This window comes from Anopheles marshallii, chromosome 2 (assembly GCF_943734725.1).
Source record: "Anopheles marshallii chromosome 2, idAnoMarsDA_429_01, whole genome shotgun sequence".
Classification (NCBI taxonomy): Eukaryota; Metazoa; Arthropoda; class Insecta; order Diptera; family Culicidae; genus Anopheles; species Anopheles marshallii.
Genome location: NC_071326.1, coordinates 2,624,813 through 2,652,652, shown reverse-complemented (window position 1 = coordinate 2,652,652; position 27,840 = coordinate 2,624,813). Strand labels below are relative to the sequence as shown.

The window sequence follows — 27,840 nt, the reverse complement described above, 5'->3', positions numbered from 1 at the left end:
ATGGCGGAGATACCGACCGGTGACTACAGCCACATCCACCGGTCGATCGATCAGCTGCGCTCGATGAACGAACGGGGCGTGCTGGGACAGCTGAACGCACTGCAGCATGCGGCGGCCGCCGTTGGCAACGGGACCGACCTTCGATCGGCACTCGTACACGACTACAAACCGTACATCAGCGATCTGCGCGCCAATGCCACCAATGATCGGCTGATCGACTATGCCGTCGTCCAGAAGCATCACCACCATCATCAGCAGCAGCAGCAACAGCAGCAACAGCAGCAGCAACAGCAACATCAGCAACACCAGCAGCAGCAGCTTCCTCACCAACAGCAGCAACAACCGCAGCAGCAGCATCATCAGCACGGTCCGCCACATCTGCTGGACGATCGGACAGGGAACAATAATAATAACAACAACAACCATGAAACAGATCTGCGCATGGTGGAGGATCACAAACCTCCACACTACAGTGCCCCGTCCACACCTCCCACGCCCCTAGCGATCGTTGAGACGCAGATGGCAGAACCGGTGAAGGTAGGTGTCTATACTTCGAATTCTTCGGGAATTGGGTTTGGAACATGTTGTGAACATCTCTCGCTGTGCGTGATTGATTTCAATGGTGGACATTCACGCACTGTTTTGTCCAGCAATAGCCGAGTCCACCAAGGAGGGCGAAGAATGTCTCACCCGTTGCCAAAAACAAGTGTTAATGAGCGTTTCTTTCGGGATGCCTTTTAAATGCCCATAACCCCATCACGAACAAACATCAAAAACCCACCCGAGCCAGGGAGTAAACACAGTACATCATCAGCAGCAGTTGAATTTAATTAATTAGCGTTATACCATGAACAGATTAAACGAGTTTTCTGGTGTATTGCGTTTTGTGAACAATAATTAACATCTTCTCTATGTTCTCTGCTAGTTGTTATCAATGCTTTCGGGCGTTAGTTGAGAAGAGGATCGCATTAGACGCCTATTGCTATCAGAGGTAGCTGGTCGAGTCCTCATTATTCTTCGCACGATTCATGGTGTTCGGACACCACAAAGGCTTAGAGATGATTTATTGATTCTTTCCGCCCAGTGTGAATATTAGTTATCAAAATAAGCGTAAAATGAATGGGGAATGAATCCACTCCAATGCAATCGTTGTAGTGACGTTTCTCGCCTGGACATTCTGGTAGTGTCGTGCGCATCACGTGCGTCCAGAGATCGTTTACGATCAGATCTTGCTTCAAAACGTACCGTGGTTTTGCTATCAAAAAAACGAGCACAAGATGCTGGAATTCTTGGAATTCTTGGCTGGACGATTGCAGTACATCTTTAGAAAGAGATCTGAAGAGTACACAATATTGGGTGATATTTAGTGTCTTATATCCCAATATTCATTCAATGTACTCTTGGTACTTTTACTGACCATGAAGTAAACCAGCGGAGTCAGTTAGAACCAATGCTTTGCCCAATGTAAACTTCCCTTACCATTCGGGATCGGCTCCACGATAAAAAAGGCGGGAAAATGCCTCCAGTTGGAGCGTTTAGTTCTCAGCGGGGTGGAAAATCCGTTAGTAGCTCCTCCTACTAGCGAGGGCTCCCCCGTTTTTTCTGGTGCGTATTGTTCACTGTCATACTGCGCGCGCCATGTTGCAGTGCGCTCACATGATGCACATGTTGCATTGCGCCGCGCACGTAATGTTATGCACCCCTTTTTTAACGGGTGGGAAAATAAAAGCAGCCCCCGAGCTGTGACTGACCACCGGTTGAGCCAACGGCGCTTACGATCAATGCTTCCTCCCCCCACACCCCCTCCCCTTTCGTATCGCGGTGCAGTTTGAAGACGCACATTAAGATGTACTTATCAAGAAGGGTTGGCTATGTTTTTGCTTTGTTTTAGCCACTACACTGCCCAACCATCGCTTCAATGTATGTTTTATCGATTTCCATGTTAATGGAAGCTGATGCCCAGAGGCAATCGAGCAATTCACCCCCGTAACGCCACCCCAGGGGGGGGGTAGGAGGGCTAGATCGTGCCGGTAAAAGCGATAATTAGCATATTTTAATTATAATTACCTATAACGCAAATTCAAACTCCGCACGTACGATTGAGTAGGATTGTGTTGCTCTCATGCTGTTGCTGTTTCAACCGTCCCGGCTTTGCTTTCTCCCATAGACCCCCCACACGGGCGCTGGCACTGGAAAAGTTCAGTTGCGGTGCGATTCAGACAATGGAAAGTGTTTGATGGCGTGAAAAGCGACCGTACGGTAGAGCGGGAAGGAATGCTGCATCATTCGCAACAATGCACACAATGCTAAATGTTGCACCTTTCGTTCCATCGCAATCTACTACCGACCGAAAACAGGGCGGTTCCTAATCCTGCAAAATAGTACAAAAAAACAGCAACAACAAAGAACAGTTGTGGCAGGACACGCACTACCATTTTTTTTTTCTTTCGTTGCTGCTCATGGAGCCTCCCGGGTAATCGTTGTGGGAGGCTCATTTTGCATTTTCCCCGCCTACTGGAAAAAATGAGCAAATTGCATTTCGATCATGGCAAGAAAATAAAACAGCGAACGAGGATTTCAAAAATTCCCATCACTCACTCACGGTGAAGGTCCATTCTATCCATTCCCCCAGCCCGAGTGTGGCTGTGTGTGTGTTTGGTCCTTTTTCCCATTGTAAGGTGTGCTCCTTGGGAGCCCTCCAATGAGAACCAATGCAAATGTGACGGGGTGTGCCGCTTAGCCGACAACGAACGAACGCAACCAACGTACGATTTGCACGCTAATTAATAATCCAAATCTCAATATCATCATGCAATCGGCCATAAATCTTGGACCCAGCAGGAGTGCGTACTCTCGGTGTGTGTGTTGAGCCATCCCTTCTTTCGGTTTGTTGCGTTCCGTCACGAAAACTTCGTGCAAGCCTCTCAAATCACGCGTTACTCACCGGTGGCTCGTTGTGCACTGGAATTAATTAACTTAAAATGCCCACCACCCATCACCTTCCATAGGTCCAATTGCACTTCCCTGTTTGGCTTATCGTTCTAATGATGTTGCGTGCGCGAAATGCGCCACAAGTGCGTGCATCTGCGACCGAAGCCTTCTGCCACCACGGTTGTAAATCATTCGCGGATGTGCGGGCATGGACATGTCGACAAATCTGCATATTACGATCCCCGGTCATGACATTTACGTCCAAAGCACACGCTGGCTTCGGGTGCTTGGCGAGTGTTTTGGGTACGAATTTTTTGGAACTCCGTAACAACGCTACGAAGATATCCGCCGAAAAAAAGAGAAGGGTCTTGGACACGACTGAGTGGCACCCAGTCGCATGTCTGGGTCCCCGCATCAACCGATTGATGAACTCGCGCAATTTGTCCAATGTCAAACGTCAGTTTCGAGCGCCCAATCTGCTAGGAAGTGTGGCTCGCAGCCTGCCGACTCACCCCCTAATCGCCATCAATTTTAGGCCGTATCTTGATCCAACACTCCGGCACTGGGATCCCGCCTGCTGGTTCTTGGAAAACCCCCACCCGCTAATGAATTTGTGGATCTCTAGGTCACACGGCGCATTTGGGATTGGATCGGATGGATGGATGCAAGTCGGTTGAAGCTTTGGCTTCTTCCCATGACCTCGCGCGCACCATTCGGTTGCGCTTTTGCGAACAGAGATCTTGCAACCGCGATCGTTGACTTCATCGCCATCGGCCATTCTATCCGGAAGTTTGTGTGTGCGCTGGTTCGTTTGCTGCACGCTTCGTGCGCCGAATGTTAGCCGAAACGGGGACTGTTTGCGGCAGAAGGGAATATTGAGCTGAGAAGTTGAAGTTAAAGTCTGTGAAATGGCTGCATACGGCCGTAAACACACACACAGCAAGCAGTAAATATTACGCAACAGGAGAACATTTCGACGTCTTCTCGCGGTGCTCTTTTCACGTAAACAATTACACCCATGGAGGAAACCCTTCGGTAGTGTCCAACACCTTCCCAGCGTAACCGCCAGCCAGCCGTCCGCTTCGTAAGTCGCGATGCGATTCTTTTCCGTAGCGATCTCTCACTCTAACGCGCGCGTTCGGCCATCTAACGGCCACCCGAAATAAAAACGAAACACCCCAAACCTCTTCTAAAGCGGACCGCCGCCATGAGAAAAAGGGAATTGGGCATGGAAGATTGCGCAGAGAGCGTAGACCGGTTTTCAGGGTCAAGAAGTTTGCCCGCGACTGTAAACGTACCGCGCCGTAATTCCTTTACGACGGTGTCACGCTCGTGCGCAGTAATGTGCGCGATGGATGTGTGAAGATGCGATCGTGTTTTCGCCTCACGCACGATCTCTTCGGCGGGAAGAATTAAATTGGGGTTTTGGTTTGTCAAACGCGAAACCACATTACGGATCGGAGACGCTGGTAAACGGTAACATGTTCTTGATTACGAACCCATCAACACCCCAAATCCCTAGCCCTAAGTGTCACTGAAGCTGTCATCCGAACGAATCATAAAACGAACGCTTCCAATGCGTGCAATTTTCGCTGACCTACCCCGCGTGGATGGGCACCACACTACCTCTCGTAACCATTTTCCAGGCTGTACCGGAAATTGTGCACTGATTACGCAGCAGCAGAAGGACCATTTCCTGCGCACAGGCCAAAAGGTGACTAATTTGTGCAGAGCGTAGTGCGGGCCGAATCATTAAACGCCGATCGCACATGTGTTCGCCGGTTTTGTTGACAATGATTAAAAGAGCTTCATGACCCGCGGGTACATTGTTTTCGGTTGGCTGATAATGATTTGGTCCACTGGAGATAGATTTCGCCATTTTTGCGGTGGTTATGCTTCCTCGCCCTATCAACTGTCACCGAACGAACGAATTATTTTCGATTCGAGTTTTAAGCGGAAAGTAAATTTTGCAAACTTCTGAAACGATGAGGTATTTTGTTTTGGTTCTTCTGCTGAATTTTTTTAAAGTGTTTACTTTATTGTAAACTTTTCACGAAATTCCTAAGACACCAAGTTCCAAAGTTGCTCCGTTTGACACGGGCTCATAAATTCAAGTGCGTTTATCTGGACATTATATTCTCAAAGTTGGTGGAAATTATAATTTATAAATGAAAGTTTTTGGAGGGTAATTTTTTGAATTTTACACAATCTTTACTATCATTGTACGTAGCCTTTCGCTGAAGATATCGTTCTTTTTCTTCAAAATGGTTTAAATTTTTCTTATTTCAACTAAATCCAACGTACGATGGCTGGAAAATTATTGGCAATTTGGAGAAAATCATCGAATAAGCAGTGTGGCCTCCATTTTGTTCGCTGATTTGCTGATAAACAAGGATGATTCGTTACCCAATGTAGGCCCCAAAAATTTAGCATTTGACCGACAGTGGGTCGCGAACAAACCTTTTCCAAAATCATCCTTCTTAGCTCAAGTGTCCTCTACTGTCACTTGTGGATTAGTAGCAAAATGCCCCAACAGCCCAAGTGTTGCAAGGCGTGCAAGTGCACCTTTAACAACACACTTTTTATGTCTGTGCTCTGTGCTCACTTCACAACGAGATTGGGTTTTTTTTTAACTTTTAATTTTGCTGCTTCATCAACCACTGGTGATTTTCAATCAACCAGAAAGCCTAATCAGCTTTGTTCTGCGAACCACAGGAACACTGGACAAGGCAACAAAAGCATACACACGCACACACGGGACGATCTGTGGCGGTGGACCGGATATTTGATTTTTATGTTTAATGTTTTATAATTTACAATTTTTGCTGCCCAACACCACTAACACCGCCATCCACCACCAACCCGAGCGCCCTGAGGGGTGCAAGGAATGTGGTGGTTGGTTTTTTTTGGGGTGGAAGGGTAGGTCGGGAATGTTGTGATGCATATGGGCGAATGCATAAAATTTTAATTTCCCGCAATCACAATCGCATGAAAAATCACATGCTCCACCGAACGTGCTGTGAGGCGACATTTGGCTGCGGTTAGAACCCGGTGACATATTATGGCGGGTGGCTCACAGCCGGACAAATGATGTTATTAATAAATGTAGTGCCTTTCCACCGTGCCCCGTGCCTCGCCATGGGAAAGGCTGGAGCTGCAATGAATTTATGTTATTTTATTTTGTTTGTGTGTGTGTGTTTTTTTTTATGTTTACGCGTGGTTTGCGGTGGCTGATCGAGGCCCACTTCTAAGCATTATAATTAAATCAATTATAGGGTGGGAATGGTTTTATATTTATTGTTCCATAATAATCGGTGCACCCAGGACTCATTTTGCATTTCGAGATGCACTCGCCCGGGGGGTTGTGATGGTTTTTGAATAATTTGATAAAAATGCATCCTTTTTAACGTAGGCATTTTCCCCTTTTTTCACAATCGCTAATCACTTGCATTAGCAGAGAAACCTTTCGGATAAAAATGGGCATTAACCAGTCAGCTAAAAAATCAAATGCCACATTAAAAGCACCCTTTGGGTTTGTGGCTATTAACACATAACACACAAAAATAATGAAACCATACAAAATAAATCCAACATCATGTTGGTGGTGAGCACGTGGATACAATTGAAACTGAACGGAACACGGCTGCGAAACCAACCGGAGCCAATCTGCGGTTTAAAAAAAAAAGGCACCCACCGGTCAAAGGTCGGTCGGCGGTACGTTCAAAAGGATTGGGATGTTTAAAAAAATGCTCGCCCATAAGTGCATCATAATATGCAATGTGCGGTGGAGGGGTGGAGGGATATGTTGCCGATTGGGGAGGCCCATGGGCCACGTGTGGTTTTGGGTTTTTCAGCCAGAACCCAGTTGATGTTTGATTCATCCGATCGTCACCAACCATCCGATGTCATGGCACGAAGGGGAATGAGATGGCCGTGGGTAGGTGGGGGTTGGGACAGGTATTGAAAACCAAAAAGCATACGTGGGGGGTGTTGTGTGAAAATTAAAAAAAACTAATTGAACTGTGGGGACGTGAAAAAAAAAACATAAACTCAACTGCATTTTTATTATGCTATCGGTCCGTCATCCACAGCAGTCATCGAAAATGATGTGAATGAGAAAGGATGCACCGGAGGACGTGGCGCAGGTGGAAAAACAAGGGAAAACACAAATTGTGAAAAATAAGTCGCGGTTCCCGCGTACATCATTACTGTGTTAGCATCAAACCGCGACACAAACAATCGTGATTTAAAAAGCAAAAAACGAAATAAAAACACCACCGACACCCCGGCAACAGACATACGCGCACGAACACATATCTATCATATGAAGAGGAGTTATCTGTGTTAACCTTTTGATGCAACTGCAAAATGGTTATGCATTTTTTGTTGTCTAACATAAATAGCATAAACTGAAATTCAAAATTTTTTTTTTCACAAAATTAATTTAAAATTGACATTTGTACTTTATGAATGTGTTTCTGTTTCTTGTCAATAATTAACATCAGCTGTACTTATTTGTGCCTTTTGTTGTATAAAAATATAAAAAATACTTTCCTTATGATTTATACCGTTGTTTAATTCAACAAAGGTAATATAAAAATGTAAAGACCACTGACTCTATTGCTCAATACACATGGTTAAACAAAGCGCTTCATGATACTGCTCGCAAAAATAAATATAAATCTATCTATCCCACACCAAGCAACAAGACGAATAAAACGAAAAAACTCCATCATTAAAAATTACCCCACATCCATCGTTCCTCCCCCCCCAACGATGATCAATCATGAGGATGAAAAATGCAAATCAAATAATGAAAATAACCATACACGCACAGTAAAGGACAATGTGTGTTGCAACTGCACATCCTAAAACAAAACAACAACAAAATGCATTTTTTTGTCGTTACGACCTGATTGAACACAGATATTTCCCTTTTTTCCTACCATGTACGTGTGTTTGATATTTTTTAGTTTTATTGTCTCATGTGGTTAGCTCTTCATGTGGTTAGCTACGGCAAAATAATAACAAACAGTGTTTTTTTTTTATGTTACCTGCAGTTTAAAAAATATATAATGGTGCAACATTTTTTCCTTCATAAAGCCACTGCAGCTTTTGCCTCCACTGCCGTTTGGGGTTTTGTTCGATATGCAAGCGTCCCTGCGGGTTAATACCGCCCCGCGGTGCTGTGGGTGGGTGATAATATGCTTTTATGTTTCGTCGTTTAGCTATGCTCGGTCGCGATTACTTCGAAATAATTGATTGAACTAGCAAATTGATAAACAGATGTGTGTTTTTTACAGGAAATTACAGCTATTTATCAAAGTTATTAATTATTAACTTACATGGTTGGTAACAGTTTTCTAACGTTTTTTCTTCTCTTTACTTTCTTTATTACAGAGATATGGAAAAGGTCGCAAAAAGGTATGTAATATTATTATCAGAATTAATACATTTATTTAATTAATATTATTATTAAAATAATATATTCGTGTGTGTATCTGTATGATGATGATAAAATTGTAGATGATGTATTTTGATGTATTTGGAAATGCATTAAGGATGTTTGTTACATTCGAGCGATCTTAAAGATCATTACGTTACTCATCTATAATGATAAATAATAATAATATAATAATAGGTTGATAATAGCGACAGTGGAGAGTTACATACATATTCTTTGGCCGCACAACAATCTCAAGAGGTCTCAAGAGGCCTGCCATTTTTGGCTTTCTTTTACTGTATTTACCCGTAAAACCAGTCCTGTACCAGTACGGGAGTTTGATCCGGATGGGATTTTGGACCAGTCCTGTCGTGTGCCGCCCCATATGTGCTTCAGGTTCTTCTATTCTGGAGCACAGTGTTTCGTTCTCAGCTATTGAAAAAGGAACTGATCAGATCTTGAACACTAGTAGTAAACTAGTATCAATTAATACCGCTAGGGGCGCTAAAGAATTCGTGATTCATATTAGTCAGAGGTATGATAAAAGAGTTGCTGACTATTCTTGTAAGTACACATCGATATCACTAGTCCTTGAATGGAGCATTGAAGAAAACTATTTTAAGAACATCTCAAAGGTTCTGTTTTGTCCTTCCAAAAGTATGGACGCAGTGGGTCTTCTCATATGAAGTAGTAATCCCTTGCACAGTTTATAACACAAACAAATCCCCACCGAGCGATACGATCGCACTAATTTCTAATTAAAATAGATGATAAAACAAATTATCAGCTTACACTTTTACGCATCCAAATTATACCCCTTTTTGCCAGTGAATCTAATTGCATTACTGTAATGCGCGAATGGAACAACAAAAAAAAGCCCCATAATAAAACCTACGCCGTTGCTCCTTTTTGATCGAAACCATTCTCGCCGCGTCCATATTTATGATGCGGCGCACGGCTGTTTGTCTGCTTAGCATATTCGCGTACCGTTTAACATCTTTTCGCAATTAGCTGTGCCCTTGTGTGGCGGCGAAACCAGGTGACGTTATCGGTCGTCTCGCTCGCTTTGTTGAAGCCTTGAGAGCTCTGGACGCCCTGTTGGACGTACCGATAATAAATGATGATAGGCACCTGAACCACCGCGGTGCAGGATCAGGCACACAAGGCGCAAGGGGCACGATCCGTTTTAAGGATAGGGAAGAATCTGCTCGCACACGGGTTCGGTTCATCCGTTCTGTTTCCTTATTTTTGCGTTTGGTTTTTTGGCGTCCGGTGATTGACAGTCAGCTGGAGCGTCGTGCTGATCGTAAGGACACCGCCCATTATGCTTTCTCCGGACGGCTGGCGGGAGCGATGTGGGAACGCGCAGTGAAAGGCAGCAAAGCGCTACGCACGATCATGATAACGTGATACGCAAATTGTACGCTATCAAAAGACGATATTTCTCGCTTCGGTTTTATGCCGTTTCTGCTTTGTGCAAAGGTTTTGGGAACCAACCAACACTGCTCCGTGGGGTGTATCTTTCCGCCTATCGGTCGTTTTTCCCTGAGTGATATTGCACTTGTTTGCGCTTTTTAATGAGGTTTGTAATTTTTCATCATAATCATCATCATCGTGTACCGCCACGATGGTCGGTGTTCCTACATTCTACGACCAACCCCTTCCTGGTGGAGGTCCCTGTAAACTTTATCACCAGGATCAGACACCGAGAAGTATCTTCAAAGAATGGAAAACAGGACTTGATCCACGATCCAGCGTGAAGTTGATTCGGCCGAATTCCGCAAAAGAAGTTGTCAGAATTAATTTTTATGATTTCACCGCCCATTCTTTCTGCTGCTTGAATGTCCTTTTGTCTCGCACCTCATCTAGCGGATTGTTTAAGTATGTGTTACTCGCGGCGGTATCCGTTGGTAGATTGGTTTGTTATTTATTTTATGGGCTTTCGGAGAGGATCTTGGTCAAGCGTTATTAGATTGAGTCACACACCGACCTCACCTTTGCCGAAAGTGGTTCGTTTTTATAAAACTTAATTACCTTCACCACTCAATTTGCTCTCATCGCCATTATTTCGCCCTCACATATCGCGCAGTAAAATCTTGAGCAACGTTTCCACGATGCAATCTTGCTTGATTTCAATTCTCAACCATGTTTGCGATGTCCGTACCGTCCGATCACACGCCACACCGGCAACGACAGTTCGGCGAGTGTGCATGATTTATGGGTTCCCCTTTTTGCAATTGCTCCCCAAAAAACAACAGGATGGAATGGAATGGATCGGCACTGTTCCATGCCCTAATCGAAGGCAGATGCAAAACGAGCCACCAGACCGGTGGCTTTAAGATCACATTCTGGAGTAATTGCAATGGCGTTTCAGCCTTCCGGGGGCCCTTCCGTTGGACATGTTTACGATCATATCCACGCACTCTTGCCATCTCTCTTTCGCTCTCTTTCTCTCTGCTATTAGCTTCGCGATGGCAGGGACTTTTACCAAACGAAGAACCGCATGCTGATCTTCATTCGGGATCGCTTGATTTATGCCTGTTTTATAAGTCGAAGCCACGCGTCCAACCGATCGGACGTCGCATGTCCTGTCCCTTGCAAGAAACGGTAAAAAACAGGAAAAGAAACACCTCGTGTAACCCGGGAATCGAGTGTGTGTGTGTGTCGTGTTTTGGGGCGAAAGTATTACAATTTTTGCGGGCCAGAATATATGAAACACCGCGCGTGACACGTGTTAACGTAACTGCTTGCCCATCACGCCGTGTGCTGAAACATTTCTAGTGGCCAAAAAGTGGGCCCGACACGGAATAAAAATGTGTGCGCCCGGTGCGTCTAAAACTCCTCGACTTCCCGTGTACACTAATGACCTCCAACGAAAGTAGTTTAAGTTCTACAAATTACTGATCCTGTTTCTCGGGTTCTGTTCTGTTGTCCTGCGGCACCAGCGTCAGGATTCGGTGCAGGCAGGCAAAAGCAAAAAAGATCGAAATCTCATTAAGGCCAACGACGATAGCCGCAAGATCATTAAGTCTCCGCACCGAAAAACATGTGTTCGAACAAACAAAAAAAGGGAGCTATTCGAAGGAAGCTTGTTGTATCATTAGTGTTGAACGTGGTTGTCGTGTGCTGATATGTTTGCGTTATAATTCAATTTACGCTCAGGCCAAACCAAAAGGACCAGGGGAATTATTTTTCGGTGCATCCATTTTAATCGCTGTCTTCGCTGTCTTTGGATCGTCGGTTTAGATCCGCCAAAAGTGCAGCCGTGGATCATGCAATTGACCCCCCTCCCATTATCGTCAAACCGCTCTTGTAAAAATATCGATAATTGAATGTTGTCTTTTATTGCTGAGCGCAGCACTCCAAACGGAAGGGCACCGTGTGTGGGGTGGGCAAAACGAACGGAAGAGTAGCAATAAGTTTGAACAAACATTTAGCAGTTTGGGGTTTTTGTTAGTTGTAGCACTCAAAGGCGCCAACGGAGCAACAAGTGAATGAACCAGTGCTTGGACACGGCACTTGGATGACACTTGTGTGAGCTCGCCTGTAACACGCCGTGCCTTGCCTGCTGCTGCTTGCTTTAGGTTCTCTCCTGGTCAGCTTAAATGCAAAAATATACGTCAATCGTTCGGCTTACTGTGCAGTAAGTCCGTTCCCGACAGTCGTTCAATGAATCATTTCATTCGTGTTCCGTAAAGTATCACCGCTTCGCACATGTGTACTGACTGGACACACATTTGGAGTCCTGCTGTTTTTTTATTTGCCAATTCTTGACGCCAATATTTTCGTACAATTAGCGAAACGTGAGCAGTAAATACTGCGCAACGAAGAAAAAAAACACAAACACACTCGAAGACATTTTTTTTCGTTACCTACTTCCGACCACGAGGATTATGTTTAATTGCTTTACGGGTTGCTTAACAGGCAGCGTCGCAACTTCGCCGGCTCCCGATTCATTCTAACAAACGCCGTGCATGGTTGTTTCAAGTCTATAAATGACAGGGAAAAAAAAACATAAGCCACTGTTGTGCTCCATCTCAATGGAAGGAGAGTAGATGAATGGTGTGGCTGTGTCTTGGCGCGACTTCCGTTTCGTTTTAATGGAAAGTGTTATATCTTGCCCTATGAGCTCGCGTGGCCTTTGCACGAAAAAAAAACAACCTCTTTGTGCATACGATGTACCAGAATTGACTTCTCGAGAACGAATGTCTAGAAAGCATCATTTTTTAGCTTGATGATCTGGATAGACAACAACAGATCTTCTTAAGATGGACATCATGGAGAGATTAGACAAATGAGTGATCAAATGTTGTCCCCGTCTTAGACTTTTTTTGTTCCATCTTCATTCAGCTGACTTCTTATCCGCAATCTGAGAAGATCAAGTAATCAATGTATGAGAGAGAGAGTTCTCGTTGAGATTTGAACCCAGATTGTGGGTGTTATTGATTAATACCTTAGCGATCGGTCTATTTCAGCGATCCTCTAGTGGAGAGTTTTTTATCGTATAAGATCACAATCTACGATATTGTATCGAGCGATCCCTTTAGTAACATACCATTTCTTATACTAGTCTTGTTATATTACTAACCAATAGAACTAAGTACGCTCCCAAAATATATATTCTTACTGCAGTAGCTCCACATTCACAGCATGCATTTCCCGATATCTTGGTTTGTTTTTGTTTCTCTGTGTCACATTGCCTTCCACTTCCAAATGCGTCTGGAGTCTGGAGTTTTGTTCGGCTTTTTGTTTTTTGCCTCTATTGCTTTTTTCACTCCCCAAAATCGCGCATCACATTACGTCAGCTTCTCTTTGTCGGTCAGTTGCGGTGTGTGTGTATTTTTTTTTTTTACTGCTGCTGCTGCTGCTGCTGCTGCCGGTTGCTCAACGGTGCACGGAAGAACCTTCGCTATGTTCGACACGCGTGATGGGGAGGAAGTCCCCCACCTTCCCGCTCTTCTCTCTCACCTGCCCCACACCCTTGCTCCGTCTTGTCCTTCCCACCTTCTTCACCGTGACAACATTGTAGCGCACCAAAATCTGATGGTGACAAAGAATGATTTTTTCTTCCCCACAACACCCGAACAGTGCCGAAAAAGAAAAATTGCAATTTTCGGCGCGTTTCGCGACTGTTGCGTGTAGATGTGTGCGTTGGTCCACAAACCCGCTGTTCCGTGCGCGCGTGTGTGTGTGTGTCAGTGGTGCGTGAGAAGGAGCGGGATGGATGGCGAATGGCCTAAAAAAAGCAAAACTATCAAAGCAGGCGCATTGGGATGGATGAATGCGTTTTTTTTTTTATTCGGGTAATCTAGCCACCCGGTGTGCATTCCCTCTTACCCCCTTATGTGTGTGTGCGTTTGATGAGATTTTCTCCAATTCATCGAGGGAGGGCTGGGATCGGCCAAGCAGGGAGGGAGCAAGTTAAAAGCAGGGAGTTGATGCATAAAGTGCGGGTTCGCTTTTTTCGGTGGTTTGCTGTTGTATTATAACGATGAGGTTGGTGATGACGATGATGATGGGGATGATATTGGTTTAGAAGCGCACTGTGCAGAGCAACGCCGAATAGGGGAAGGATGCCACGCATGCATGCAACTCGGGAAATGCAATTTTTGGGTGTTATATGACGATGCAGATGTGCATGAGACTGTATGTGTGTGAATCATGCTGCAAAATAAAATTGCATCGGAAAAAAGGGAAGTTTAGCAGCAGTTTTTTGGCTGTAAAGAAAGAGCAAAAAAAAGCACACCCCTATCGCACCACCCCGTTCTCGCACACACCAAGCGCGCGGGGAAAAGTTGATTTTTCGGCCTTTTTTGAGCTACAAGTGACAGTGTATGTACGCGCGCGCGCGCACACGCATACACCCCATCAGCGAGAACGAGATAGTGAGCGCGCGTGAACGGGAGAAGGATAGGAACAGCCTACTACCACTAACGTAACCAAAAAAACGCGATGATTTTTTTTTTCGGGGGTAGTTGACGAGAAAGAAACGGGTTCAAAAAACCAGAAAAAATCGCCACTTTTTCCATGGAGCGCCGCGCATGAATGATGCGTTGCGTTGCGTTGGCGGTTGGCAAGTGATGTGATGGGTGGTTGTGGGATGGTGGTGGAGTAATACACACTCTTTTTTTTTTTTGGTGCCTTTGTACTTTACCTACCCCTATACCACCATCGCCACGCAAGTGGGGCAAGGGAGGTTCACGTGCGCGCGAAGGGAAGAGCAGAGTGCACGGAAAGCTCCGAAACGAGACATTCGCGCGACACGCAAGTAACACGCAGGAAGAGCACAAGAAGAGGAAGAAACCGACACCGAAACGAAAGTGGAGATTCTCTCTTGTCGATTGCCGGTTTTCTTTTTTTGTTTGACAGAGGTTTCTTTTTCTTCTCTCGCGGGGTACAGCTGGTCAAACCGTTGACGGTACACCTGAGCGTGACGTTTTGATTGTCAATCCCATTGCCTAATATATGATGCCTGTTTATGGATGTTGTTGTCGTTTCATTTTGTTTAATTTTAGTTAATTTTATCAGAAAAAACATTTCAAAACAAAATTTGACATTTCTGATGATATTAATTTGTTCCTTAAACCCCGCTTTAAAATTGAAAATCATGACAAAAATATCACGTGTACGGATATTAACTTGAGCAACTGTACATACATATAGCGGGCGAGAAGAGCGAGGCCCCCGTGTGCGTGTGTGCAGATTTTCGCGGTTTTATGCATTTTTTAAGGGAGGAATGGAACCGTGAGAGACAGAGAGAAGGAGAGATGATTCGACGTGAAGTCTGTTCGCGCCCGGAAGGATGAAGGGACCACAAAAGGGAGAACAACCTGAGGTGGGGAGGGCCAACCCGAAAGAAGAAAAAAAGATCAGGAAAACCTTCAACGTGGAAGTTTGATTTTTTTTTCGGGGAAGAATTTTTGCTCACTTTTCGCTGTATTTCGCTGGTGGTGGTGCTGCTGCTGCTGCTGTTGGCTTTGGTTTTGGGTGCCATTATCGTTCGTTGCCCTGCGGGAAATCGTGCGCACGGTGTTCTGCAACGAACTGCAGTATGTAAATTTAGGAATTTTGGTTTTGCTGCTCTTCTTCTTGTTTCACCGGTCACTGATTAGCCGCAGAGAAGGTAAACATTATCGGCGATGTGTTGGGCTTTATCGGACACGGGGTGGTTTTTTTTATTCTGAAGGGCCTTACCGGGCATGATAATGTAATTTTACTGTTTTTTTTACGGTACATTTTCGGAATAATGCGTTGCAACATATTATTTTCAAAGAAAATCATGTTAAATAATTTATTCTCGGTCTTGGGCTTTCGGTTGCTTTTAGTGGAAAAATTTAGGGGAATTCATTCCATTTTCACAAGACGCACTAGTAAAACAGGCTCAACAAGCACTTCGGAACCCGAATGATTTGCTGAGAATGGGCAGACGGTTCGAGTTGTGCCGAATTCAACAAAAAAATAATAAAAAAGGAGGGAAAAAACCGTCCCTATTTTATCCGAAACCTTCGAAGCACACACACAGCCACATATACAAAAAAGGTAGCCCTTCTTCCCTAACCTTTCGGACCTAACCTTAACGGCCGGTTTTATAGGTGTGTTTTTTTTCTTCTCTGGCCCGTTTTCTCTCGGACTATTTTGCAAACATTCCGTTGTCGTCCTGTGCAGGCCACAGCTAGCGTCCTTTTTTAGTCCCTCCGGCTCGCGTCCACTCTTCCCCGTCTGTCCGTTCCACTGCTACACTTCCCGTTCAACTCTCCCTATGGCTTAGCCCTGTCCAGTGTGTGGCCGACCCGTACACCGGTAATTCTGTTGCCTGTATATATGTATATGTGTGTGCGTGCTTGTGTGGCTGTCCCCTTTTACGTAAAAAACGCAAGTAAACTGGGAAAATCCCTTATATTTTGCCAAAAAGGTTTTTCCCTGCCACCCCTAACGGCCGGGGCTTTTTTAGGACATCTGGCAATGAGAGGTGGCAATGAGTACTGTGTTGTACATAATATGCTACACGGAGCAAATCTTTTCGATGGTGTTCGGCCCTTGTTGCTCATTCAAGGGGAGGGGGAGGGGGGAGGGGAGGGGATGGAGGGTGCCTTTTGAACCAATAAAAAATCTTTAGACCAAAAAAAGAAGAGATGGTCGATTAAAGAATCTGTTAAAAGCCCCCATGTTTTGCTCCAACATACAGGAGGCGTGCGCGCGCTTTTGGAAATGATGTTAAAGATGGACGTTATGCGTATGTGTGTAGGTGCGTGCGGAAAATGCAATCAGCAAGGAATTTTGTGATGTGCTAAATCGTAAAGTTGAATTATCCTTTAAACAATTTTAATGAATTTGAATTTGGGAAGAACCAACATGTATTTTTAAAATTATCACTTAATTAAAAAATTTATGAAAAACTTTTTAAAAAAATATTTTTACATCATGCCGCCAAACATTGAAATCGGCAAAAAATCGCCGCACCACAAAAAAACTCGGACATGCTTTTGCCTCTAATCGTGAGCGCCATCGCGCGGCTCTCATCTCACCACGATTTCTGATAGTGAGACAAGTGAGTCGAGCGGCGTGAGCGTGCCCCGTTCGAGCAGTGAGCGTATGCTGCGTTCACAGTGAGCTATATCATGCACTATTTTGGTCAAAACTTGGCCCAGCACCATTTCGAGCAAAGTGCTCTCGAGCAGTGCGGCAAGTTGTTCCGTCCCGCTTTTACCCCTTACCCAACAAGACTCGGCACGGCACTTTGGCTGTGTGCGTTTGATCAAAAAAGTGACCGCACACACCAAAAAGTTTTTCTTTTTTCTTCACCTTTCCGAAGCGTGCGGATGTGTTTTTCTCGTCTGTAGCCTCGCGTCAAGTGTTTTTTGTGTGTTATAAATTCTAGTTACGCAAAAAAAAACGACGTGATGATGATTCCACGGCAAATGTAATCAAAGTGCAACTGCAATTCTTTCGCATCCAGTTCGGTTTGTTTATCTCGCGGGATGCCCTTTTTTGTTACGGTTATTCTGTTGCGCTGCGAGAGTGCTGTGTGTGACGTTCTTTTTTTGCGAAGGAATCCCCGATTACGATTAATTTGTGCGTGTGCCGCTGGATGTGAACGCAAGCAAGCAAACATAAAAGAAAAAGATTATTTCCCTTTTTGTCTGAATTTCGTATTTCGTGAATTGTCGCTTCGTGTTCTCTGCGGAGGGAGCAAAAATTAGTCCCCTCAAATAAAATATAAAAAAGTACTGGCACACACAGGCACACACGGACACCGTCCACCAATATCGTTCTCTCCCGCGCAGATCACAGTAGGCGAGAAGATGAAAAAATCGCCGCATTTCGTAGCTGAGAAAAAAAGTGTTTTCCTTTTTTTTCGCTGTTCCTCGTGAGCGGGTGTGTGCGTGTGCATTAGTTTTGTTTAGCTTGAAGCGGCAATCATTTTCGTGGAAATAAAACCGTCAAAGGGGGCTTTTTCCAACCAACTCGGCAATTTTTTTCGTCGCTGCTTCTCCCGTTCCTTTTCAACCCAGCCTGTGTCGACCGTCCGAGTCGCTTTAAAGAACGTGTGCGTACGGTTGTATGGGTGTGTGCGTGTGCGCTGCGAAAGCGTGGTGTGTGTTTGTGGGGATTTTTTTGTGCCGCGACTGGGCTCGTTTGCAATGCGTGTGGCTGCAGAACTGTGTGTGCGTATGATGATTTTAGCTGGCAGAATTCGTCGTCTGTTTACTTGAATAATGTGTTTTTTTTTGTCGCCGTGTGCATGCACAGCGAATGAATGATCCTGGTAGTAGAGCGTTAAGTGCCCAAAAAAGAATGTCTGCCTGTAGCTCTTATAGTGTGTGTGTTTTATTATTATTATTGTTATTGCTACTGACTCGTCGTGTGACGTGCCAAAAATGAAGCGCGCGGAATACTTTGATTGCGGGGCAGTTTAATTTGTGACCAAAAAGTGTACCACCTCTGTTTATTTGTATTTTATTTGTTTGTCTTTTGTGAGGCTGCCTTCAGGCAAATGCTGTAACCGAATTTTACATCAACCTGTTTATTTTTTGCGATCACACCTCCACCTTCGCAAAGGCTGTGCTTCTGTCGTGAGATAAATAATTACCACAATTGTCAAAAAATGCCACAATTTTGTTTTTGTTTTCATAAAATGTATTTAAATCATCGATTTAAATGTATGGGCCATTGAATAATAAATTTGCCAAAAGAAATTCAGCAGATCAGTATCGAAAAAATGAACATGAAAGCGATTTTTGTGTGCGGGTGTGTGTGTTTGTGCGCGCGTTGGAGCAAAAAACCAAATGGCGTACACGAGCGCGATTCTGTGAGCGGCAAAACGCATGAGTTACCGAATGCCACCCTCACCCCCCAAACACCCGCTGTTCCGTGGGGGTTGGTAGTCTCCCCCCAAAAGTCCGCGACACTACCAAAAAGAGTGTGAATAAAAAATGTCTGTCCCTTTTTTTGAATTGGATCGTGCGCGCGCTGTGTGTTGTTACAAGAGAGCGTGTGTCAGGCACAACAAAAAATCTCCGGGAAGCCAAAATCTCACGCGCTAAAGAGCGGGAGAGAGAGAGAGATCCGTGCGCGACCCGTCATGACACCCACAAAAAGTGAAGCTGTGTGCTGTGTGTGCGTGCGTGTGTGTGGCCGGTTTTTCGCACGTGAGAGTTTTTTTCCCGTACCGAGAGCACCGACGACGACGACGACGGTCTTCTCGCGTCTCTGTTGGACCCAAGGACAGAACGCGCGCGCACACACACCACACGCAACACACACTCGCCTGCTACGATTCGCTTTGTTCGGGTGTGCAATTTTTGACAGCAGCCTTTTTGTGATAAATCTTCTAACTGGTATTAAAATAATGTATCAAAATGGTTTCGGTGCGTTTTGCAGCGTGCACAAGTGCGTGTTGCGGCGTGAAGATGCTGTGGCCAATAACGGTGTTGATGGTGCCGAATGCGCGAAGTAATTCCCGCTTAGCAAGCTGACGGGCGTGAGCAGCAGCAGCAGCAGCAAAAAGTGAAACAAAAACAACAACGCTCGTCTCATTTCATCCGAGAAACAATAACAAACCAAACCTCGTTCTCGTGTACCGGGGGCTAAAGGTGAAGAGACCGCGCGGGTTATTTAGTGTTGGCTATAAGGCGCGATAATTAGGCGAGAAAGTGCAATAATATAATTTAAGTGAAGCAAAGAGCATCAAGATATTGGTGAAAATCCTTATATGATAAGGAAATTGTGTTACACAAGTAGATAAATTCAGTACCCTGACAACCATGGCACCTGTATTTGGGCAACTTTTGCTAACCTCCGAGGAGGGCAAAATACAGCCAACCGCACTGCCGGTAAAGCGGGAAAAGAGTGAAGAATCGGATGATCTTGATGTGAAGGTGAGTTGCGTGTAAAATTGTGAAGAAGAAAATTGTTTCTAATGTGCAAAGGGCGATGAATGTTTTAACCATATTATTCGGCTGATGCTCCTTCAGTTTCCTCTTAAAAATCACGGTGCATACATTGTGTTGTGTGTTATGCACACACACACGCACTTTCCACCCACACATGAATAATTTCGTTCCATTATTATGGCAATGAAGTTGGGGCTCTGTAACGTTTCCTGTACTACAACGCAACCAGGATTGGAATGCAATTTACAGAGGGAGGCAAAAAACGATCTTTCCCTCCCCTATCGTGCGTTAATCCTGTATAATAAAAAAGGACGATAAAAACTTTCCCATTGTTGTTTGGGGGGGTGTGTGCGCTTACATACACACACACACGTGGTTATATGCAACTGCATAAAACTTGTGTGACGGTTGGTTGCATTTTTATCTTTTTGTACGATGCATTTCGCCATTTGAGTATGCAATTCATTTTTAGCATGATGTACGCATTCCCACCCCTTGTGTGCGTTTTATGCTGAAAGGGGTATGAAAAAAAAACAGTCGCAAACTCTCTTTCCTGTCAAAACCAGCAGTGCAAAGGTTAGACATAAAAAATAAAAACAACACAAAACGGTTGAAAAAATCATAAAACAACCAAAAAATCAACTTTCGCACACCTATAAACACAATGAAAGAAAGAAAAAAAAACACACTCATACATTCAATCGCAGCGGAAGGCTGGAATGTAAAGAAGGTTTCAAAATCAACAGAAACAAAAAGATTAAAGTAAAACAAAAAAAAAGACATAAAATATTCCTCCATCGCTCGCTCGTTTCACGCCACCTTAATCGAGGGAAGGAATCGCAGTGTAACCTGGGTTGTGTGTAGTGTACAGCACAGCCATAATCCTGGATACGGGGCGAGAATGTATGTGGAGCAAACAGGGCAAAGAAATACGAAAAAAAAATACACACCATCAAAACAACAGCAGAAACAACAAAAACCATCCGCCAAAAACAACATTCAGCAACAACGGGGGGGAGGGCGAATGGTGGCGAAGGATAGGGCGAGAACGCAAGAGCAATGGGCTGCTGCAATGCTTGAAGCAGCAAAAGAAAATGAAAGAATAACAAAAACATCATCCATTCCCTCCCCCTCCCTTTTTCCCCCGTCCCATCTTGCACAACCCATTTCCTACCTTCGAAAACTCGAAAAGGAGTCTGCGAGCAGCCAAACATCAAATCCACCCCCGCACCCATCTCGCTCGCACAGTTTTTCTGGCCCTCTTTCTCTCTGCCGCTCTGTTTGCTTGGATGTGTCACTCTGTGTGTGCTGTAGGGAGTCTGCACTTTGGTGTGTCGTTGGTTATTTTGATTTGGTGGGGTTTTTTTTACGCTGCTGTTATCATAGACAGCTCCACTAGAAATTGATAGAATTGACGAGCTTCTTCCATACTACCAATGGGGAAAATGGGGTGGATGCGTTGGGATGGGATGGGAGATCGTGTTCGATTTGCGTGGAGAAAGCATGCGGGGCGCGCACCGTGTGGAGAATAAGAAGTAAAAATAATAAACGGTACGAAATATATCGCTGCAGTTCCCCTTCATCGGGAGGACAACCGAGATCTTGAAGCAGGCGATGGATTTACGGGCTCTTTTTAGGTGTAAGAAAAGTGGTGAGGGTGGGAGTAGCATCCCTCTCCACTGTCAGCCCAATCCCGTTGCTGCTTGAGGAAAATGGTTGCTTGGATGATGTTTTCTTTAGCACATTTCCTATTTCTATCAGAAGTTGTCGGGTGCCACACTGTTGAAGCTGTAGCGATCTTTTATTGGCGCTGTAGATCGATAGTTGGTGGAAAGGAACGGGAGAGGAGATTTCAATTTTCAATTGAGAATGAATGATGTCCCATAAAGCGAGAAACCATTTTCGCATACCCAAGATGCTTGGGGAGCTAGTTTTATGTCCTTTTTATCCTTTATTGAAACTATTTGTACAGTGTATTTCACACTTGATGTGAAGATGTTTCTCTTTGTTAGGAATTGTTGTTAGAGTTTTAAAATATTTTTGAAAGTGAGAAGAATCCTCTGTTAGATATAGCCAAAAATTCCTATGAATCTTCCGACTCGATGCTTCCGCAACAGGTTACGGAGTATCTCACATCTCCAACCATTACCGTCCAATGTTGTTCTTTCATTAGATTGCTTCTCACATAAGGCAGTATGTGTCCCCGGACACAAGAAGACGGTGCCTTTTTCCTCCTCCAGAAGAATGAAGCCAAATGAAAACAACATTTTAAATAAGGTGCGTTCCAATGCTTTCGTTGATTGGGCGGGTCCGGGTCCGGTGTATTCTGGGCGCAATTTGTGGAATTAATTTGAACCATCAACCGCACATCATTTGGCCATGCAATGGACGACTTTTTCTCGTGCGAAGGTTGGGACCCCTGTGTCGATGCGAGAACAAACAGAGAACTCGGAGCAGAGAATTATGTTTATTTTTGCACCCCCCGCCTAGGGGTTATGTTGCAGAAGGAGGTGTGGTTTTTATTCTTTACCTACCTTACCTCACTATCAGCACCCACCATACCCACGATTCGGCTCGTTTAATAATATTTCACTTTGTTTACGTTTGATTTCACAAATTTAACCAACCGTCTTTTGCAAACTGCAAGAAAAAAAAAAGAATATTAAAAGAACAAACAGCTGGAAGATGAAGGCGGCAGCATCGTCCACGCACGATCGCACGCAAATGAGGCAGCATTTAGCAAGTTCAAGCAATGGTTTTGAAAAGCTTCCAAAACGTACTTGTCCGTCTACCGCTTCTCTCGGTTCCCTTGGTGGCCACAGCTCACCACCTCCCGCAGCACAGTTCTCAAGAGCTAAATGGATCTTTGGTACGGTGTGTGACGCACAATTTGCATTTTACTATATGTGTGTGTCAAAGGGGGAAATGGGGGGGATGTTTTTTCTTGTTGGCCTCTTCATGACAAATTGAAGTTTTAGAGAAGAAGAGTGTTAGCGAACGCGGTCCCGGTGGCGATCGAGTACTTGAACGTGAAGAGAGCAAACCACAACGGGGGGAGGCGTAGTGCAGGCAGCGCCGTGGTACTCACAAAACACGTTGTTTAAATCCTCCATCAGCATTCGCCCGAGATGGAGTAGCGTGTGCGCGCGACTTGGCATCAAATTGTTGTTTTCGTTGTAATTTGCACTTCATACCGGGTTTCTTCGACCGGATCTTTCTTCAAAGTGGTGGAGAAGTTGTGTTTATCCGCACAGTTAGTGGAGTATTGAAATGGGGATAAAATATCTTTATTAATGAACTCTCAGTTTCTATTAATGGGGTATTTGTTTCACTTTACCAATAATAGTTGATTTATCACCAATTTTTTTTTTACATCCCCCAGCAATAATCTTTGCTATCTTCTACTGATCGTCGATCGTGATCGCGATTTGCAGAAAGAGTTCTCCCGCGCTTTGTGCTACATGAATCTTCTTAAAAGAGTCTTTTGAATAATTTGAATCAATCAGGAATCTGAATATCTGAGTATTGATGGATAGATAGCTGAGTATCCATGGGTCTTTAAAGTACAGACATCTTCAAGAATTCGTGAATCTTCATAACAGAAAATTCAGCTTCATTTCGGTTTACCCCTGAAATTAGTGTCATGCTAATAGAACAAGGCCAGGAGAGGCTGGGCTTCGAGTTGTCCCTACCTTCTATCCCCTTCTTCCACTAAGCAACATCCGACGACCTTGGCGCAAATAGCATATAGTTAAAGTTTTGGGGAGTTTTGGAGCTCCGTTAAGAGCACACTTTACGCACATACGCGCCCATCGTCTCGAAGATGACTGGCCACTTTCAAAACAACGCTCGCAAGCTTCTATTCCGAATTCTTTCCATCATGGTGGAAAACATTCCCTCTTTGGTACGCACCAAGAACGGCCGCAGTGTTGAAGTCTAGTAGAAATAGGAGACCCATCTTGGAGGCTTTCGGTGTCAACCCAATCAATCCAACCGAGAATCAAAACATTCCACCCGAATGTACGTTCGTTGCCAGCATTACATTACCGCATTCTTCCACCGGCTAATAACATACATTAGAAGGAACTTCAAAGCGTCTGGTCTGTGTAGTCTTGTTCAGCACTACCGACCGACCATTCGACGACCTTGACATTGTCTTCTTTCGGTGGTGGTGCGGACATGTGGAGTGGTTTCGTTAATAATCCAATTGACGATGGCGAATGCACGAAACCAACACCAAAACAACATGCGGAGCAAGGTTAAGGTTAGCCGCGCTTGATCAAGTGAGCGATTGAGGAGCAACAGCTGGGGGAACTTAATGGGTTTAAAGCGTGGTTAAAAATGTTCTTTTGCGTAAACTATGTACTATTTTGCATAGAAAACTTGCAGAAACTCTCATGCTATGCTGTTGAGAAGTTAGAGGGCAAAAGTCCTTGCATAATGATCATCACATAGAGTTGCTGTTAATGTTCTTTGCAATTAGTCTGGTTAAGATTCAAGCACCGTTTGGTGTGTTGGTACTGGCTGTTAATTATCAAATTGAAATAGAATGGCGAGATCCCACTAGATGATCTTTTCATATTTGCCCATATTAACGATCACGCCTAAACGAGATGCTTTAACCAATCACGGCTACTCGAATGCGTTGACGAGTGTTTCTCGAGCACCTTGTTGCGGTAAATGCGCTACTACTGCAGCGAGAAGATCATTTCGTGTGGTTCGTTTGCTCAGCCCGCCACAATCGTCATTGACACTGCTACTCGAACTTTCCTCATTACAAGGAAGGCCAATCGTATTGATGCATCGATGGCGGAGGAGTGTCCACTCCACTGCATCTCTTATCCTTCGTGTGAAGATGTCCCAAAGCAACGCTCTTCAATCCGCCTAAACATCCACTTCAGTTCTCCTAATGCGCTAATGTTTTGCGTTTTCTCCTCCATCCGACAGATCTTCTCCGCCAAGGCCAACCTGGAGCTGCACGGTGGGTCGCTCCAGATGCGCGAAACCAAACCGTACAAATGCACCCAGTGCACGAAGTCGTTCGCCAACTCGAGCTACCTGTCGCAGCACACGCGGATACACCTCGGCATCAAGCCGTACCGGTGCGAGATCTGCCAGCGCAAGTTCACGCAGCTGTCGCACCTGCAGCAGCACATCCGGACGCACACCGGGGACAAACCGTACAAATGCCGACATCCCGGCTGCCCGAAAGCGTTCTCCCAGCTCTCCAACCTGCAGTCCCACTCGCGGTGCCATCAGACGGACAAACCGTTCAAGTGTAACTCGTGCTACAAATGCTTCACCGATGAGGCCTCGCTGCTGGAGCACATCCCGAAGCACAAGGACTCGAAGCACCTGAAGACGCACATCTGCCAGCTGTGCGGTAAATCGTACACGCAGGAAACATACCTGGCCAAGCACATGCAGAAGCACGCGGAAAAGGAGGAGAAGCGTCGCAACCGGGCGGCGGGCGGTGGCGGTGGCGGTGGAGCCGGCGGAGGAGGTGGTGGTGCTGGGGCGGGTGCGGGCGGTGCTAACTCGGCGGCCGGATCGGGTGCGGGCGGAAACAATAACAACAACAACAGCAGCAGTAACGCTAACAGTAACGCTAATAACAGTGGCGCCGGAAGTCCAAACGGTGCCGGTACGGCGGGTGCGAATGCGGCCGCAGTGGCGGCGGTGGCGGATGCAGCCGCCGTTGGACTGGCGGGCCTGGCCGGGTTGGGCCTGAACCGGATGGGTGGTATGGTGGTGGGTAACGCGGCGGCAGCAGCGGCAGCGGTCGGGCTGGAACACCCGTACTGGCCGAAGGTTAGTCCGGATTCGGCCGCCAGCTTAGCGGAGGCGATGCAGCAACAGCAGCAGCAGCAGCAACAACAGTACGATTTCAGCAGTAGTGGAGGTGCGAACGGTGGCGGTAATGCCGGTGGCAACAATGGTGGCGCGGGCAGTGCAGGTGGTGCGAACAATGGTGCCGCGAACGGTAAGTACCTCCGTGTCAATGCGGTGTGTGCGCCCGGTTTTCCAATTCCAACGGAACAACAGTGCGGTGCGATAGCGCCTGATGGTAGCTTCTTATCTGTTCCATCTTTCCAGATCCGCAGCATCATCGTAACTTGAACGGGAGCAGCAGTTCCGCCAACTCGGCGGACGACGTCGGCGAAGACCTGGTGGTCATCCGGCACAACTCCCAGGTGCAACAGCAGCAGCAGCAGCAGCACGTTAACAACCAATCGAACTCCTCATCCGCCTCGAACTCGTCCGCCTTCACGCCCATCAATGTGATGCCGCCGCATCTGAACAGTCTGGCGGCGGCCCACCAGCACCACCAGCAGCAGCTGGCTGCCGCCCAACAGCGGGCACCACCCTCGTACCTGTACGATGCGATTAGCTTCCAGAATCAGAAAGCGATCAACCAGAATGCGGCAGCAGTAGCCGCGGCCGCCGCGAACGGATTCCCGAACCAGCTGATCTCCCTGCATCAGATCCGGAACTACGCGCACCAACCGGGCGGTGGTGGAGGTGGCGGAGGCGGTGGCCTTCTGTCCGGCGAACATTTGCTAATGGGTGGCGTTGGCAAGGTGGAAAAATAGTTCCACGATGCGATGGCAACGGGGACACGATTGTTGTTGGGCGCGGGCGTGATCATGCGTACGGATGGATTGTTGCTGTATGCGGGATCCTGCTTAAGCTGGGTGTATGTGTGTTGTGCGTGATCGTGTTGTGCTACAAAAGTTGTAATTATAGTGCGAAAGTATGAAACGCCACACGCACACACACACACACACACGCACACACTTGTCTGTGTGATCGATCAAGGAGTTTGATAAGACAATTGTGGCCGTTTAAAGTAACTTCTATTTATCCCTCCTAATTGTAGGCGAAACAAAACAAAACGAGGATCAATGAGAAAGAGAGAGAGAGATAGAAAGATCACACGATGAGATCGTACATCGGCGGTAGCGTGTAGGTTGCTTTTGCCTTAGACTTGTTTAAGTTCTATCCAACACACACACACACACCCTCTCTCTCTCTCTACCTATCTCTGTCTGGCGTGCCACAGCAACAGCACCATCCACAACAAAACCCTATTAGTTAAGGTTCTTCTTATATAAGTTATATAAGCTCGCCGCTCGTAGATCAGCTATAACGCGACGACGCGTTGGTAGACACGGCGTCGTAGGAAAGGGTTTGAAACCGTTCCACAAGTACACCACCCTCCAGCACCCACACACACACACACTCATGTGCCGTTTTATGCGCGAGGTTTCATAGCGGCCTCCGGTTTGTTTTAATCCTTGCTTAGATTTGCGCCTAGTTAAAGGATCTCGGGTGATTTTAGACGGTTAAGTAAGTTTACTGGCAGGGCGGAGGGTTCTTTTTTTTATTGATTAATACACTACGCTAAACATCTTCTAGAAGCGGACACCATGTGTGTGTGTGTGTGTGTGCGAGTGTATGCGTGGAGGTAGCAACAAAAAGGCAGTTACGTCCAGGAACGGGCATAGTGTGCAGCTAAGGGAAAGTCGCTAAAAGGGAGGTCTCTTTTCAAGGAAATCAGTAATCATTTTACATTAAAAAGCAAACTGCATGCCCATCACGCACGCACACATACAAACAGAAAAGGACGTTTCAACGATTCGTGGGAGAGTGAGGCGCAGTTGTAAATAGGGGGAGAGTAAATCAGGAGTAGCTTATAAATATACATACCACATAAACATCTCTATAAATGTCACTATCACTTGAAGTGTGTGCTCTCGTGTATCCTGTTGCGTACGTGTACAAAACCTACATCCCCACACCTCCGCGTAAGGATTTTTCCTGGTGAAAAAGAAAGGTTTGCCAGTCTCTCAGCTTTCGTGCTGTCCCAATTCCCTCCCAATTTAGAAACAAACGATGCATTTAAACCAGAAACAAACAAAACGAGGGAAATGAAACGATCACACCCACGGGGCTTATGATATCCGATCGGGAGATCGGGGCTGATCACACGCGACCAGCTTCATCGTATCGACAGTTAGCGTTCTTGCGCGGGGTGTGGTGTGTACGATAGTTTCCTTTTTTTCTTACGGT

At 45.6% G+C, this 27,840-nt stretch overlaps 1 protein-coding gene across 1 annotated transcript; it reads left to right on the top strand.

Annotated features, from left to right (window-relative positions):
- LOC128719575 (zinc finger protein squeeze) lies at positions 1–26,360 on the top strand. The gene is made up of 4 exons (XM_053813200.1): positions 1–537; positions 8,332–8,355; positions 24,715–25,750; positions 25,864–26,360. Exons 1-4 carry the CDS (start codon positions 1–3, stop codon positions 26,358–26,360), a joined length of 2,094 nt encoding a protein of 697 aa, XP_053669175.1.
- The last annotated feature ends 1,480 nt before the right edge of the window (positions 26,361–27,840 follow it).

Coding starts and splice junctions, on each gene's coding strand:
- LOC128719575 (XM_053813200.1), top strand. CDS start 1: ATGGCGGAGATACCGACCGGTGACTACAGCCACATCCACCGGTCGATC. Junction 8,356..24,714: donor ATGGAAAAGGTCGCAAAAAG/GTATGTAATATT, acceptor TCCATCCGACAG/ATCTTCTCCGCCAAGGCCAA. Junction 25,751..25,863: donor GAACAATGGTGCCGCGAACG/GTAAGTACCTCC, acceptor CCATCTTTCCAG/ATCCGCAGCATCATCGTAAC.